Raw genomic sequence first — 17,653 nt, 5'->3', positions numbered from 1 at the left:
AAAGTGTGTATCATATATCATGTATAGTGTTATAAATAAAAATTTGATTAAACTCATTTTTATTTAAAGTATAAAATAAAATATTCATAACTTTAGTATTTAAAAAATATTTTTTTAAAATCATTTTATTCATCTATCGGTTTAAAAGATTTTTGAAAATCAATTTTGATAACATTTCATGAATCAAAATCCATAGAGACAAAAAGAATTCTCATTCTAGTATTTCTATAAGTATATCTATCCCATTGAACATAGTAGAAAGAATTATAGAATGATATATTGATTATCTAAAAAAATAATTAGATATCTTTTGGGTAGTAATCCAACCGAAAAAATCTAGCTTTGATATTAATTATTAAAGATTTTAATGGCACTAAGAGGATGGAGGGTAGGGGTTGAATTAGTACAATAATATTTTTAATCAATTTTAAAACTTGATAAAAAAATTGATATATTTTAAAAATTTAATTGATCATGTTAAAATAATGAGTAAAAATAATAAAATAAAATTATAGATAAAGAGTAAGTAAACATAGGTAAACCAATTTATTATGTTTCGATCTTTTCGACCTATGTTTACTCTTGATTCTTCTTCCTTTGAGGCTATCAACTTTTACCATTAATTTTTTTTCTAATAGGCGAAGATCAACTATCTTTATTATAATTTTTTCTATTTTGAGACCTAGGAGATAACCTTTACACTCTTTTTACAAGGGATCTCTCACCTCCTACAACTTAAAATGTTAACCAAACTCAAGAGGAGACTCAAACTATATGCTCAAAATAAAAGTTTACAATACTTCAATAGCTTAAGAATATATACTTCATCAACTAAATTAAGTGAAAAGTTTATTAACCTCAAAAGGATTGAAGAATAGAGCAAAAAATTCAAATCTCTAAAATTTAACACTTGGCAATACTATGATCATAACAATTGATACTATCATATATATATATTTTTTGACTCTGGTGGTACTATCATTCTAATTTTTAAATTTTGGATAGTACTATCGTTGTAATTTTATCTAATTCTCGAGATTACTCAAGTGCTAAAAAAAAGAAAAAAAAGAAAAAGAGGCAACTGTATCCTTCGCTTATCTGAGCCATGTAATGAAAGCCCATTAGTTGACGACTCGGGCTTTGACTCACCAAAGCGCATTAATTTGGGCCGACTTGGCCCAATTAATCTCATAAAAAATGGACAGCAGTGCCGCGGGTGGAGTGCCAAAACCCTACTCGCACCAAACCAGCAGCGAGAGAGCTCGAGATCCGAATCATGGGGAAGCTGCCTCCTTCCCTGCGCTCTGCCAAATTACCCCTCCCCTTCCACAAACCTCCCCCTTCCCCTTCCCCTCCGTCACCTTCTACTCCTCTTTCCCAGTCTCCATCCCCGCCCGAACGTTCCGTCTTCTTCAGGTCTCCCCTCAAGAAACCCAAGAAGCCCTCCAAAACCCCCAGGGGAACCCTCAACCCCTCTCCCCCGCCCCCACAGCAGCATGTCTTCCGGTCCCCCCTCCTTTCCGACGCCATCTCCACCTTCGACGCCCTCGCTGCCTCCTCCCCTTCCTCACTCGACCCCACCTCCCTCCTCCAGTCCTTCTGCAACGCCGGCGCCTCCCCCGCCGACGCCCTCTCCTTCCACCGCCACATCTCCCCCTCCCTCGCCCCTGGCCGCGCCGCCTTCCACGTCCTTCTCGGCCACTCCTGCCTCCACCACTCCGCCCCCGACCCGGCCTCCGTCCTCGACCTCATGTCCGACAATGGATCGCCCCCGGACGCTGCCTCCGCTGACCTCGCCGTCCGTGCCCTCTGCTCCGCCGACCGCCTCGATGATGCCTGCGTTCTCCTCCGCGACCGCCTTGCCTCCGCCGCCGACCGGTTCACCTACAACTTCCTCGTCCGCCGCTTCGCCCGCTTCCGCCCCATCTCCACCGTCTACGCACTCATCAAAGAACTCCGCGGCGTTGGACTTCAGCCCGACGTCGTCACCTATACCAACCTCATCGACGCTGTCTGCCGCGGCCGGAACCTCCGCGAGGCAACGCGGCTCCTCGGCATGCTCGCCGACGCTGGCTTCAAACCGGACTGTTACGTGTACAACGTCATCATGAAGGGCTACTGCATGGTGGATCAGTACGGGGAGGTGATGGAGGTCTACAACAGGATGAAGGACGAGGGCATCGAGCCTGACCTAGTGACCTATAACACCCTCGTGTATGGGCTTTCCAAGGCTGGGATGCTCACACAGGCAAAGAAGTTCTTGAATGTGATGGCAGACATGGGGCATTTCCCAGACGTGGTCACGTACACCTCGCTCATGGGCGGGATGTGCAGGAAAGGAGATGCCCTGGGGGCGCTCAAGCTTCTGGAGGAGATGGAGGAGAAGGGGTGCAACCCGAATGAGTGCACCTACAACACGTTGCTTATGGGGCTTTGCAAGGCTAAGTGTTTGGACAAGGGGATGCAGCTGTATCAGGAGATGATTGCTAAGGCTATGAAGCTGGAGAATGCAACCTATGCAACGTTTGTGAGGGCACTGTGTCGTGCGAACAAGATTGCAGAGGCGTATGAGGTGTTTGATTATGCAATTGATAGCAAGAGTTTAACAGATGTAACAGCATACATGGCATTGGAAAACTCACTCAAGTGGCTGAATAAGGCAAAAGTGTGAGTTGCACTCACCCATTAGGTAGTTCTGATCTATTATATTGTCATTTTCTCCTATTATGTCTTCATTGTCGTTTATATGTGAGATGAGATATGCTGATGATTTAGTATTCTAAGTTTGCTTTTACATTTTAAGAAGATGTTACAATTTACTGAAGTAGGATGACCATATCTAATCTGACATTTTCTTTATAATCATCTAAATGGATGGTAAACTGGAAAGTGAGTGGAAAATCAACTTCCATTGCCTTCAAGCCTTATAATTATAGTACCACTAAATAGTGTTTACAATAGGTTATTCCATAGGTGGCTTAATCATGGGGGCGTAACATGATGCACTAGCTATTCTGATGTTATGTGCCAACCTTAGGTTATTCCATGGGTTTAATCATTGGTGGTAACATGATGCACTAGCCATTGTGACACAATTTGTTTTATTGTCCGTTCACCTTTTCACTTTTGGAGAATTTAGCACATGTATACAGAGGTATAGATTTGATCTTTAGGCCCCTAGGTGCTTCTTTAATTATTTAAAAGTCACACTTCGTAGCTCAGATGCCCAAACCTACTCCAGAAGAAGCTAAGATATGGACAGGAGACTTTGAATTATTTCTTTGTTGGTAAGTTGAAAAATAATATAGCATAGTCAACATGGTATGATAATCCAAATAAGATGATGGATTTGCAGATCCAAGGAGCAGAGATTGTTTTGGTTGCCATTTTTTGTATATTTTATGTCCACAGATGATAGTTCTTTAAGATCATCATTTATCTTAACATCACTCTTTTTATGCTTTATTTTGTTACGACCATCTGTAGCATTAATGAGATTAGGGCTGATTCCATTCTGCAAATAAGGTTGTTAGCTAACTAAGAACTTAACTAGTTGTATCCTGAATATACTGGATTTGAGGAGGCACATCACTCGCTTCAAGTTAATTTTAGGATAAAAATGAGACTCTGTCTCCTTTACCACCCATTTCTGGTTTCCAATAATCTCAAACTGGGATGCCTTTTTTGCTGGTAGAAGTAGATTAAGTAGTGATGACAATAATTTGGAATAATTTGCATGGTAACAGATCTTGAAGGTTGAATGAGATGTGCATTTCAATGCCTTAAGGACTAAATGCTTGCCTATAGAATGTACTTTCATTCTCATTTTCTGCATCACCCCTCTGTTTGAGCACTTTGCAATTTACCTCCAGCCAAGAAAATTAGAAGAAAAAAAATGGGGGAGAAAGTTTCTTGCTGAGTTTGGTGGCTCATGCCTTTTTATGTCAGGCTTGTTTTTTTGGTTATTTGACTTGTCAAAAAGCTTGATAATCTCCATATGAATCATGGTCATTTCTACCAATTTAATCTCTCTGTTTGTTGTATATAACTTTTATCATGATTTTTACCATCAAAATATAATCTAGAAGTGAACGTGAATAATACAAAGGGCCCACAATAGACATGATTGATTGTGTTATATTAAGTTCACTTGGAAGGAACCATTTAACATCTGTTATATGGAATGGATTGACAAAAAAGAATTTTAGGACCAGATTTACTATATTAGATATAGGTTATCAGTTTTATGACAAAGGTAGCCATGGGCTAGTTGAATCTGTTAAAATAGTTATTTTCTACTAATGACTGTATGTCATTTACTGATTAATTCATAGTGCTTAAAGCTCAACACTTATTGGATTCTAGAATCAAAAATTTGGGAAACCCTACTTGAAGGTTATTGGAAAATAAAGAAAAATAAGGACCTGACTGATTATTAGCAAATCCAGGTGAATCTATCAGGAAGGATTTATCAGCAAGTTCTATTTGTGGTGGTTACTTTGTAGTTTGTCACTGATAATATCTTTGACCAGTTTAACCACATTTCTTTATCTTCATTCTCTCTTTGAGGTTCCTTTGTCCTAAAATACTATTTGACATCCCAAAAGCCAGTTATATAAATTTTCAGTCATCATGTACATGAGATTATTGCTATCATTTATGTGATTTGCATTGTTCATTTCAGGTGAATAAACAGGGATATGATTATAAGGCTGGAAGGCTAGGGGTGGGTGCTTTGTTTGCTATCATAATTCAATTTTGTCACAGTTTTGTGGCTTTTGTTCAGACAGACCCCAACTTGAGCTCTAATGGAAGGTACACATCTTGCCCCAATCCATGTGGTTCCACTTATCTGTATCCTTGATGCATTAAACACCAAACTTAATTGCAAAGGACATGTTACAGACAGTTTAGCATGCTTGGTATTTATTAACCAGGAGATTACTGCCCTTGTGCTACTCTTTTCATGCAGGGTGTTGGACACTGTGTGCAGCTTTTTAGCTGGCCCTCTAGGTGTTCTCATCTTGAGTTATGTTTATATATAGAGGATTCTTCATGGAATCCAATTATTAGTTTTATGATCAGAGCTTCTTTATCCTTCACACAAACAGTAGGAGAGTTTTTTCCAATCGGTTTCAATAAGTAGATTGTTTGGTGCAAATCAAGCATATAACGTCCAAGCCTGTCGTTGGTTATACAGACATATCAGGGAAATCAGAGGTAGATGTTCATTTGAATTTATTATTTTTCAGTGGCATCAAATAATATACACTGAGACACTGTGCAGATTTATCCGATTTACCAAGTGATACTGTACCGATTTACCTGATCGATGTGAATGTTTGAGTTGCTCCAACAAGTGACAGATGTTTGATACTGCCACTGCAATAATTCTCGTCCAGAAATTAGCATGACAGTGCAGGAACTGCAGCAACCATCTTAGCAGCTCAGAGCTGCATCCACTGCATGATGAGCCAGCCATAAGCAATCTGGATTCTTGGTGTCTCTCAATCTTGAGACACACCATTTGAGCTTCTCAATCTTGTAAGACATGCATGCATTCTACTTATTCTTTCTTGGTGATGTTGCCAACAGATCAAGTCAAAGATGTCCATTGCCTGCCTCTATCTTGTGCTGGGAAGACAAGTAGACAGATCCCACTCGTGCTGCACAAAAATACTAATATTAGGAGTTGTTGAGTGCTACATTATGGGACTGTAACCTTGTGATTAGACTCTTTATTTGCATTGATGCCTTCCACCAAGAAGCTGCCTGTTGTTAGCCACTGAAACATTACAACTGGATACTAGGCATCCACTTAATCATGAGAATTAAAGTAGCAGAAATATTCACTGCCCTGCACAGAGGAAACCAGTACACGGAGCTCAAGCTTGAAGCTCAAATCTATTGTGGGGTCGAGTTCAGGTAGACAAGATTCCGTGTCTCCCTCCCTCTTGTGATGATGAGTGTTAATGTTGGCCTATAACTACAGAAAGCCGAAGGGATGAAGTCCAACTCGCAGAACTCAGAGCGAGATGGCTCCAAGCCAGCGTTGCCACACTCGCTCCATCAGCCTGCCCTCAGAGCTTCACCCTGCTGCGCTCAGGGTGGAAGAAGAGCTGCACAGGCTGAGGTCTTCGATGGCTTCATCCTCTTCCACGCCGCAGATGATATGCGACAGCTTGAGAGGACTCGGAGGCCTGTACGAATCGATCGAGGGGCTCGTTCGCCTGAGAAGCAACCATCAAACCCTCATCCATCCACTGCAAGGGAGACGCGTGGAAGGAGAACTGGTTGCGTCCATCAGACTGCTGGACCTGTGCAGCGCAGTGAAGGATGACTTGAGCACGATGAAGGAGCACGTCCGAGGGATTCGGTCGGCTCTCAGAAGGAGAGACGGCGCAGTGATCGCGAACAAGGTGAATGACTATGTCCGCTTCGGGAGGAAGGCAGACAAGGAGATGAAGGATCGCTTCAGATCATTGAAGCGGGTCATGGAGGACGAAGACACGCCGATGGCGATCTGGGGGTTGATGGAAGCGGAGATGATCGCCATTTCTCTACTGCGACTGGTGTTCTCCTTCGTGTCGATGCAAACGGGAAGGTCAGAGCGTAGCAGTTGGTCTTTTGTTTCGAAGGCATTGAGCAAGAGGAAGGTGGCATCCGATGAGGAGCAGGAGGCTGGAAGTGGAGTGGGAAGACTAGAAATCTTCTCATGGCGTGCTTCCTGCAAGGATGGTGATGGTGGGAGGGCAGTCAAGGCGCAAAGTCAACTGCAGAGGTTGGAGGTTAGCGTTGAAGGGCTGGAGAGCGGATTAGAATCCTTGTTCAGGGAGCTGATCCGAAGCAGAGTCGCTCTGCTCGACGTACTCAGCTCATAGAAGAACTCATCAAAGTGTGTACGCTGTGATCAGCAACCACAATTTTGGCGACTTGACTGATCATTGCAAATCTAAGCTTGTAAACATGATAGGTATAGATATAGAATACAGTAATCTTACACTCTATGATGTCTTCTTGTCTCATTCTTTTGGTGGTGGTCATTATAATTGGCAACAGGAATGCTTATCAACGATCAAACCACAGAGTTGCTCTTCCAAACGATATATGTGACTGCTGCGGAAGATTTCTTCCAACAAAAAAACCATTATTTAGTTGACCAGTTGGAGAAAATTGATACAAGAATCACATTCTGGATTACATACGAGGATCGCATGGAGAACACAATGTTGCTGATTGATGAGGTAAGATTTTGATTGTCCCTCCATGGCTAAGTAGAGGTTAAACCATGAAAGCATGAGCTAAGTAGGTACGATCTCGAACTTGGGTCAAGCAATTGAACGGAGACAATTAGCCTCATTTCGTATCATAGGTTAGGTTAGTGCATTTTGTCCATATGCAAAAAGGAAAACTCCAACTTATTGAAGCGCTATGGTGTTTTCTCGCCCTTGTATTTCATCTTGGAAATCACATTATGATTCACGAAGTGTTAAAAGCAGAATTTAAAGATTAGGATCCAACCTTAATTTAAGTTTAAGTTGGTCAAATTTGATTTCAAGAGAAGAGTAGATTAGGTAAGAAATCTTATAAAAAACTACATTAGGGGCATACTTGACGAGGCCCTCCGATGTTTAAGTCGTTAAGATATTTAGAGGATTTCGTTGAGTGATGATTTTAAGTGTTAAAAAAATTTAAATTTTAGAAAATATAATTGAGGGGCCTTTTTATAGTGAGGTTGAGGATCATTGTATTCGAGGTTGTAATTAAATGCATGAAACGATTATACGCTTCCTTTGGTCATAGTTGGATCATGTAGCATCGAACTTGAAAAACGTGGGGCAACTATTGGTCGAGTCAACTTCCTATGTAACTAACTCTATGGGGTTGAAACGATTGTCACATCATCTAAATGGTGATGAGGAGTCGATCACTAGGTGGAGAGGTATTATCATGTTGTGGTGAGGTGTTGGCCTCATGAAATATTAGCCATGTGGTGGTGAGGTATCAATAATATTTCAAGTGTCATCATCCCCATATCATTTGTCCTCGTTATGTCTCAACGCATGGAGTAGGGTTGGGGCATTATGTAACTTCTCTCAAACTATCAATTTAACCACTTAACTATTAGAAGAGCGCTTTGGGTTGATACGACTGCATTGTAATCAAGATAGTGCCTTGAGCCAATTCGATCATGTTATCCTTGATAGCACTTTAGGTCGATTCGATCATGCGATTGTCAAAATAGTACTTTGGATTGATTCGATCATGCTATTGTCAGAATAGTGCTTTTGGGTTGATTTGATCGTGCTGTCATCAGAATAATACCTTGGGCTATTTCAACCACAATATTATCGGAATAATACTTTGGATTATTTCAATCATGCTCCCCATCAGAATAGCACTTTAGGTTATTTCAATCATATTTTCATTGAAAATATGAAAATAGCCATCTCGACCATGCTATTGTCGGAATAGCACCTTGGGTCGTCTCAACCATACTATCATCATAATAGTGTCTTAGGCCATTTTGACCATGTTACTATCGCAATAATGCCTTCGTTTTGATTGTAATATTATCTAGAGATGCTTATGGGCCAATTCAATCTGTATTGTTGTTGGGAAATGCTTTTAGGTGGATTCGATATATGTCGCTATTGAAAGATGCTTTTGGATCCATTTGACAGTATTGTTGAAAAGGGACGCATTACAATTGGATTTAGTCGCATCGTTATAGAATCATCGTCGAGGGATATATTATGGTTGGGTTTGGTAACGTCATTGTTAATGAATGCTTTATGGTCGAATTCGACAACATTATTATAGAGAGATGAGTCATGGTTGCATCATTGTCGAGAATGCTTAACGACCAAATTTGGTTGTATCATTGTAGAGAAATGCTTCTTAGTCAATTCCGCTATATTGTTGTAAGGGCAACTCCCAACAATAATGCTCCATGGCGAGTTGGTTACATTGTTATTGGGAATTATCTCTTTAAGCATTTTTTATTTGTTGGTGTTAGAAATCATCCATATCTTTGAAAAATTGGATCGTTTTAGTGTTTGGAATTGATTCTTTAGATAGTTCAATCGTATTGGTGTCAAAGATTACCTCTTCACACTGATCGATTCGATTCGATTATATTGGTATCAAGAACCATCTCTTTGGACGATTGTATTAGTGTCATAAGCCACCTTTTCAAACAGTTCAATAGTATTAGTGTCGGGAGTCTTTTCTTAAATATTATCTTTTACAATATCCTTGAGGGATTCAGGATTTCTCGTCAATACGATTATTTGAAAGCAAGATGCTGACTTTTTGACTCATACACAGTGAGGAGTAAAAAAAAGCAGACAGGTTACAATTTTGACTAAGATCATATCTCATGCAAATCTTAACACACACAAAAGGGTTCTAAAGTAAAAAACATAACTATTAAGACACTACATTTAGAAGGCAGGAAACCATTTATATCTAGACATCAACCATGTTTGCTTCAAATTATAAGCTATTTCCATATCCAAATTGATCATTGGACATACAAACATCTTTTATACCATAAAGTAAACAAAAGAAAACCAATATCTATTTACAGCTTTTGTGTAATCCCCTTTAAAAACCTGTTAATTAAGTGACTATCTTACAGGTAGTTCATTCAGTTCAAGATCAATCAGAGCCTCTTATGATGACCACTCTACATTATTTCAATGTAATTGCTACTCACCACATCAAAATAACATCTTCAAACTCCTACCACAACCCAAAAACTGATCTCCAAGTCCTCCAAGCTTCAGTAGAAATTCAAGTCCCTCGATTTGTTCTTCTACCAATTTTAAGCCATTCCAACACCTTCAAACTGTGGCCTCAAAGAGGATGATCATGCTATCTCGCATTCTTTCTATCTTTAAACTGCTTTCTTAATGTTCTCTGTGGAGCTTTAGCATGTGCCTTGAGTCAGCCCAAAATCCAGTTTTCTTTTTTTGCCATAGATCACTGAAAATATCATTCTATCCTGTAAAATTTCGTAGCTTGAAGACAAACTTTGCTTGAGATTGGGCTCTAAATCAGAAACTGAGCCCTGTGCTGCGTGAAGATACTATAATTGGTGGATTATCAATTGACTGTAAAGTAATTTTTATTGTCCGAGCACCTGATGATCTGTAGATACAAAGGCACTCCTGAAGATCCGCATCACATGTCAGTAAAATCCATTCTAACTCATCATCGATATACCTGAGATTCACTGAATTTTTATTGCCTATATTGAACCTCTTTAAGATCTCTCGTCTCAAGTCTTTGAAGCCCCAAGTGGGATGTAACCTGATCCTAACTTTTTCTGCACCATACATAACTTTTACTCTAATAGAACTGACTTTATAATTATCTGAAAGTGACAAACTTGGAGGAGAACAATGCTCACCAGGTGACTTTTGACTTTCAAATCTACCAGGACATAGCTGTGTGCTTTGAGCTGAAAGATGCAAACCAATCTGACTATTTGCTCCCTGAGGAATATGAACAACTTTTTCCTCCAGGTTAACTTCCCGAATCATTCTGGGTTCACAAGGCTGAGTAGACTTCTTTTTCCCAGATGAAGATGATATATTTGAAGTGGAAGTTTGACTGCGCGATGTTGATGAGTGAGAAGATGATAAATAAGGATGGTTCAATTCAGCATCTAGGTATTGATGGTCAGCATTTGGATGATCATTTTGATTTGATTTGGAAACCTCAAAGTCTCCTGGTGAATTTGTATCTGAGACAGATACTGTTGTGAAATCTTTATACAGGGAACTGAGTTGAATGGATTTGTCAGCACCATGAACTGAGTCAATAACCACTCGCAGTTTCTGTAAAGAGTGATCGACTTTTTTGATCATCCGCGAAGGCCAACGTGTTATCCCATGCTGCCTGCATATTCTTTTTAGAGTGGTAGGGCACACTGGAACATGAAGATTTATAGACAACAGCATCATCAGTGATTTAAGGTTGTGAATTGAACTAAATACGACGTCTAATTTTTCTTAGCAAGAATTAGAAAAGTACATAAAAAGTAATAAAAGTCTCAAAATATCTGCAGAAACGGTTTCTGGTGAAGCTCTGTTGATGGCCAAAATTACAACTAAATTAAGAGTCTATCTAGTTAATTTTGGTGGATGTGTTTTCAGATTGGACGATGCTATACCTAACTACTTCACATAGGACACATGACGACATTTATAAAAATAAAAAAAAAGCTCCTCGACACATGAAGCGATTTGGTAGTGGGACATGATCCCACCCAAGATAATTCGAAGCAGTGAAAGGTTCCTTGTATATGGAGATGACAAACTGTCTGAGTATAAATATATTGTCATGAGTATTAACAAGAATGCAATCCTTTTTGTTTTTTGCAACAAGAAAATGAAGAACAAGTTGGTATCACCACACATTTGGTGGATGTAGTTTCTTTCAAAAACAAAAAGAGAAATCAAAAGAAAAATGCAAGAGGAGAAGAAATAAAATATAATGCAAATTGAATTTTCTAACAAATAATAATTCTTACCACCGATGTTCTTTGCAGCATCTTTCAAGCTACCAGCGAAGTGTGTACGAAGAACTTCCAAACTGACAGTTTTCTCAGATTTTCTGCGCCTTTTTGCTGTTGTTTTTGCAGCCTCAGAACAGGTGCTATTAAAATTAGAAGAATTCTCAATATCGATTACATCTTTAGACAAGCCTTTTCGATGATGCCCAAGCTTTAAGAATATCTCTGCTGCAGGCAATACCTCCTCAGTATAACCTCTGTCAGTTGTGATACTAAATCCTTCAGCTTCAGACTTCTTAAATTTGAAAGTGTGGCCCCTTTTATTCACCGAGTTTTTCATCGTACTTGTGAACCAAGGTGGTAAATTCCTATGCAATTTCTTTGTACGAGCATCGAGTGAAGTGACAGGGTCATATTTTTGAGCTGGTTGTGCCTCGGAAAAAGATTTCTCCAACAAAATATGTGGAATCATTTCATTCTTTTGTAACATATTCGCATCTGCTAGCTCCTTAGATTTGACAACACTTAAAGTTCGACAAACTTGTTGTATAGTGCCTGACAATGAATCAAGCATCTGTTTCTGTTCTTCAATCAGTATGCAATTGGTGGGTAGAAAGAACTCCAATACAAAGTCAACATTTCCAGACAGAATACTTTGCATGCATATTGCAACTGCACCTCTCAGACCAAACATCTTGGCATGGTGAGAAAGCGGATACTCCGTCTTACTGGAAGCAGTAACATCCGACACAAAGCATGGTTGATTGGTGGTGAAAGCTCTACCTGCCGCACCTTGTCCTCTTAACAAGTGATGCTCAGAACAGGCCTCATGAAATTCAATCATAGAAGGGTCATTCACATAATAAGCTGCATCAGATGTGGAGACACAGTGCCTGTAGTTTTCATCCGAGTGGCGGATGCCTCTTTTACCTTGTTGAATGCATGGAATCCAAGTTTGAGCTAATGGTAACATGTGCATCCTGCAAACAGCTTTTAGGACCTCTAGGATCTCAGGTAAAGCAGCTTGGTATGAACCACTACCTACCTGAAAAAGAACATCATGTTCTGTAGTAAGTTGGATGCTTCAACAATAATGCTTGTGAAGTCTACTGGCTCACCTCAAAGCGAGGAACACTCGCAACTGCAGAGCTCCTAAGATCAACTGCCTGCAAATACCAGTGTCCATTAGCAAAATTCCAAAAAAAGTAGCTAGCCCATATTCTGAACTTGCCATTTCGTCATATCGAGCAGTGACATCTCAAGGAGACTTAAAAGATATGGACCATAAATACCTTACAACCCTTCAAAAAATTTCAAATCAAGGATAATAATCCAGTAAAAACAAATACAAAGCACATCAGAATAAATTCCTCAATCTGAAAACAAGAGTCCCAAAGGAAAGTTCCTATCCAGAAGCTTAATAGTCACCTAGAAAGAAGCAAAAAATCTAACCTGGAGAGCATTGCAGATTTTCTCGAGTTCAACAGAGTAATTTAACTTTTGGGTGGTCATTACAACCTCCACAACACCCAAGCAAGATCGACTACCCTGATCAAAAACAGGAATTGCTATACTGCCACGAATATCAAGCCGCTGAGCATAATCCACACGCAGATACTCGTAGCTGCTAAAGAACCGAACATCTGGTGTCCATTCAGGCAATCTTCCTAGAAACACCCGGCCAGGTAAGCCTAACACCTTGCCAGAGTTCGCCTGGGCTGAGAAATGGTAGTTTGTGGAGACCTCCCTATAATTCATGAGTTTCTCACAGTTTGGATTGAGAGAGAAAGGTTGACTATAGGTTGTAAGAATCAGTTGGTCTCCTCTCTTTACAGGCACCCATAACTGAACTAGAACTTCGCTGTCCCTCCGAGCGTCCTTGATGTGATAAAGCGCCTGCATGAATCTCTCTTTTACATAAAAATTGGAGTCACTCGGTTGAATCGACCTCCTTGTTCCTGGCTTCGAGCTCAGATCTGCTGTTCTTACAACACCAGAGTGGATCGAGAATATTAACTGTCCAGTGGAATTTAAATTGGGGGATTGTGTTCTATCAAAATTTTCAGCGAGGGTTTCATCCCCTGGTGGACAAGCAGATACAACTGACCTTCCTATGTCATCTTGGCTACAACTTTCCAGCCGATCCGGGTTAGAGCTGCTATTGTTGACCTCAAAAAGCGGCGAAAAGCTCAAAGAACTCAAGGGGCTCATGGAGCAAGGAGTACCGGCTTGCAAGACATCAGGGCAATCAGGAAATTCCAACCAACCATCTCTTGAGAGTAGCTGATCCAACAGGTCCAAATCTGCAGCACCATCTGAGAAATTGCGCCCCACCAAACTTTCATGTCGAGGAACAGCTTCCATCAGTGAGATTTCTTCAATACCAATCACACAAACCTACTGCAATCATACCCCAAACACTTGCATCACATGAATCTTCCAGAAATTAAACCCCATCACATACAATTAACACTGAATGACTATTGCAAGCACATCAAGAAATTCTCAGTGAGGAAAGGAAAAGGTATGAGGCCAACCCGAAATCTTAGTAACGCAAGAATCCATGGAAATGGTATGTACCGCCAACTACAGAATCGAGCACAAGTTGGAAAGAGAGAGCAGATGGAACAAAGGTAGTCTTTTTGGAGGATCTATTCCAACATGGGTCACAGAATATAAGCATAAAAGAAGAAAAAGACGCACCATTTTCCTTGAGACGAAACCAAGACGGGTCTCAGCTTGGAAGCGTGAGCACACATGTGAGATGCTTGCAGGTTGATGTGGTCCTGGGAGAAGGATCACCATGAATGGCTCCTCTTCTCTGCTCTCAAACCCACATCACCTGGCGCAGACCCCAAACTCCATTTCCATTCCCCACGGGGATCTCAAGTGGATCCTGATGGTGTCATCAAGTTTGGCTCGGCGCGCTCACACTCTTCCCGATTGGTTCCCACCAGCTTTCGGATCTCCATCCGTCTCGATTTCCTCGACAAGAAAGAGACAATGTCGGGATGAGCTTCGGGAAACTTGCCAATGAAACAGGGGGCGGACCAGGTCAAAGGGAGATGATTGTAGGTGATTCCCGTCACGGGAATGTGGTGTTCTTGCACAGTCCAAGGCGCCGATTCGATCAAAGATGCATCTTGTTAAGGGTGGCCGTCCTTGTTGGGATTACTTGTCTTCTTGCTGATTTCCTAAGAAGGTGGAAGTGAACATCCCGTTGACTGTCCTGTGGTTGGTCTGCCTTCTGTCAAGCTACTGTTTACACGTTGCGCCGCCATGCACAGATTCGTAAGAAGTCGAGGGCACAGTAACATACCGTGCTTTGGAAACGGAGAAAGCCAAAACAACACTTTTTCTGAATCAGAGTTTGATATCAGTAGACACAGCACCTCTCACAATAGTCATTCATTCATGCAGTCGGCATGAAAGCATTCCTGTCTTTTGCTCAACTGTGGTAATCATATTGGTGTTTGAATAGTGTCTCCCCAGCAAATTAAACAAGTATATAGATTGAATATTGGCTAATAAAATAAACGAGCTTTTATTAGATTATGTCTCAATACGTAGTTTTTGCTAAGGATATCTTTTTATTTAAAATTTTGATAATATTGGATTGTGATCCAACTGTGGTTTAGATTGATCCAGTCAAGGTGTTTTGGTTCGGGTTAGGTCGATTAGGATCGGATCCCTTTCATCAACTCATGAACCATTTCTACCTCCTCCCACCCCCAGCATTTGATTTTTTCTTCTCACCCACTTGACGTCCTCCTCCTTCGACCATATGTTATCCATCAAATCCTTATAAATCAATCTTAATCTTGTTCATTTTCAATTTAAAACTTGATAAGGAATATTTTGACACCACCTATGCATTGATAGTTGGCAGCCACCAAAGAGCCAACGTGGAGCATGTGTCAGGACGTGCCCGGAGAAAGTGCAACTAACTTGGCGGACGATGCCTGACCAACTCCCCATCGCTCGGAACCATACGAGTTGGTGCCGCATGGTAGGGGATCGGACAAGCCAACCCAAACCGTACGAGTTAACATCGTGTGATGGGAGACCAGACGAACTGATCCACACCGTCAAAAGCATACGAGCCGACCACTCGCAAGGCTATGTCGAATGAAATATCGATGGTCATTAACGACCTGCATATGACCGAGCCATTGCCACAAGTATAGATACCAACCCCTAGCTTGAGGAAAGGGATCGAATCTTTTTCACCACTTAGACCACCTACTAACTTAGGCATCGGAGGGGTCGAGTCGAGAATCTCCCTCCTAACATCGACTTATTGCACAAGATTACAGCGTGGATGAAGCCGATCAAGCTCCACTTAGGGTCGGCCACGAAGACGCAATAGAAGCCGAGAACCAACCTCCGACCCGACCTCGTCCCTTTGGCCTCATTGCCTAAGAATCCTCATGGGCAACCTTGCACTTTCGGGTCAGAACCAAACCATACTCATCCCCAGGCCATGGTATAAAAGTGCATAATATTTTTGGTGCTAGAAGGAGGGCCCGATATTGCAAGAATGTCCATCGATAAATAATCTCATCGAACGCATCGAGGAGGCTCCACCCACTCACATGGTCTTTAGGCAGGGAGGACAACTTCCCGCTCTCCCATAGATGGACGGGTCTACCTCGGCCTAGACTTTGGGGTGCTATTGGCGCCTATTCAAAGATCTCAAATTCTCACCCCCCGGGGCTTGCACAAGGCAGCTAGTCATCCTTGTCAAGGCATTCCTCAACCTCACCCACCAAGTATATATCATAATAGGGATGATGTAGGCTATCACACCTCTCATACCCCAGCTAGCCAAGTAGGTGGCCCCTTTCCTACCGCCACAACTGACGACCTGACCCACACTCGCTCCCATGCCCCTCAATGTTGTCTCGGTCGAATAATTGCCATTGCCTCTAGACGCCCCTTCGTTGATCGGGGGATAGCCGAGGGACCCCAAACCCCTAATGGTGGATTGCAGCACCCCTCCACCTTATCACACCACCTCGACCCTCCCCGAGATGGACACCCTATCCTCAGACTCCAAAGAAGAGCCTAATTACGGTTGGTGAATCGACACTTGGATGAGGTCCAAAGAGAATTCCACAAGTCTAAAGGAGAACTTGGGGAAGTCACCTCGGCAATATTCCTTTTTCACCCAAGAGATTCAAGACAAGCCTGTCCTGCCCAACTTTCTATAGGGAAATCTAGGGATGACATCACATGCACAACGGAATAACAGAAACAAAATTCTCGGATTTCTTAAAAAAAAGGTGTTCATTGTCGTGCGAAGATTGATGAGCAAAAAATCATAAAATTGAAAATCGTGCATATATAAGAGATACGTTTTACTTAGGGAGATCATATACCCTTGAAATCCTACAGATCTATGGTAGAGGATGAAGGAGGTTAACTGTCCTCCTTTATAGTGGTGATCCACATGATATAAGTTACAAAGACGCTCTTCGAATCGCTATCCAAATCTCCACACATCCCAAATAGGGGCTACTAACTTAGAAGGAGAATAAGAGAGGAGAATAAGATGTGACAACCAAAAAGGCCTTGTTGGGAAATTTGGGGTGACATCACATGCATAGTAGAAGAACAGAAAAATAAAATCCCAAAATTTCTGAAGAAAAGAAGATTTCATCGTCGCGTAAAAGTTGGTGCACAAAAACCTACAAAACTAAAAAACTATGTGTAAGACAATTACTTTGGGAGATCGTATGTCCTTGAAAACCTACATATCTATGAGAAAGAATGAAGGAGCTCAACTATCCTCCTCTTTAGCAGTGATCCATATAGAAGAGGTTGCGAATTTCTCCTCAAATCGCTGACCAAAACTGTTCCTCGCGTGCACCACGCAGTAAAGAAGAGGTTGCCCCTTCTTACTGTCCACCCCTCCCCCCCAAATAGGGCTGCAGTATGAGGAGGAGAGAGAGAGAGGAGAATAGATAGAGGCAGCCAAAAAGAACCAGCTTATGGGTCTTTGGTTCCCTCATATTTATGGAGGCCCCTTATTAACTTAACCTTAATGGATCCTACCATATTGGGTACTGGATCTCCATCCAACTATCCAAGCCTCTTAGATTAGTGGGTCTATACCCAGTAATCTTA

At 41.3% G+C, this 17,653-nt stretch overlaps 3 protein-coding genes across 8 annotated transcripts; 2 read left to right on the top strand and 1 right to left on the bottom strand.

The window, feature by feature from the left end:
* Window positions 1-1,229: 1,229 nt before the first annotated feature.
* Window positions 1,230-7,080, top strand: LOC135598619 (pentatricopeptide repeat-containing protein At2g17670-like). 5 transcript variants are annotated; one of them, XR_010481621.1, is made up of 4 exons: window positions 1,230-2,667; window positions 4,685-4,815; window positions 4,973-5,220; window positions 5,288-7,080. XR_010481621.1 is itself a non-coding variant. In XM_065092703.1 (2 exons), the coding sequence occupies exons 1-2, from the start codon at window positions 1,277-1,279 to the stop codon at window positions 4,686-4,688; spliced, it is 1,395 nt and encodes a 464-aa protein (XP_064948775.1). In that variant the 5' UTR covers window positions 1,230-1,276; the 3' UTR covers window positions 4,689-7,080. The 5 variants fall into 5 exon arrangements, 1 of the variants encoding a protein (XP_064948775.1); XR_010481619.1 differs by having other exon boundaries at window positions 4,973-5,925; window positions 5,993-7,080; XR_010481618.1 differs by having other exon boundaries at window positions 4,973-7,080.
* LOC135597939 (uncharacterized) lies at window positions 6,036-6,881 on the top strand. The gene has a single exon (XM_065091447.1). It carries the CDS (start codon window positions 6,036-6,038, stop codon window positions 6,879-6,881), a length of 846 nt encoding a protein of 281 aa, XP_064947519.1.
* Window positions 7,081-9,561: 2,481 nt separating the features above from the next.
* Window positions 9,562-14,366, bottom strand: LOC135584212 (protein NLP1-like). 2 transcript variants are annotated; one of them, XM_065092697.1, is made up of 5 exons: window positions 14,228-14,366; window positions 12,977-13,924; window positions 12,643-12,690; window positions 11,543-12,569; window positions 9,562-10,939 (listed from the first exon to the last, which is right to left on the bottom strand). In XM_065092697.1, exons 2-5 carry the CDS (start codon window positions 13,886-13,888, stop codon window positions 10,062-10,064), a joined length of 2,865 nt encoding a protein of 954 aa, XP_064948769.1. In that variant the 5' UTR covers window positions 13,889-13,924; window positions 14,228-14,366; the 3' UTR covers window positions 9,562-10,061. The 2 variants fall into 2 exon arrangements, with proteins under 2 accessions (XP_064948769.1, XP_064948770.1); XM_065092698.1 differs by lacking the exon at window positions 14,228-14,366 and adding an exon at window positions 14,062-14,201.
* Window positions 14,367-17,653: the final 3,287 nt, after the last annotated feature.

The sequence above is a fragment of the Musa acuminata genome, chromosome BXJ2-1 (assembly GCF_036884655.1).
Source record: "Musa acuminata AAA Group cultivar baxijiao chromosome BXJ2-1, Cavendish_Baxijiao_AAA, whole genome shotgun sequence".
Lineage (NCBI taxonomy): Eukaryota > Viridiplantae > Streptophyta > Magnoliopsida > Zingiberales > Musaceae > Musa > Musa acuminata.
Note: the sequence above shows the minus strand (reverse complement) of the source record. Positions and strands in the feature narration are given on the sequence as shown.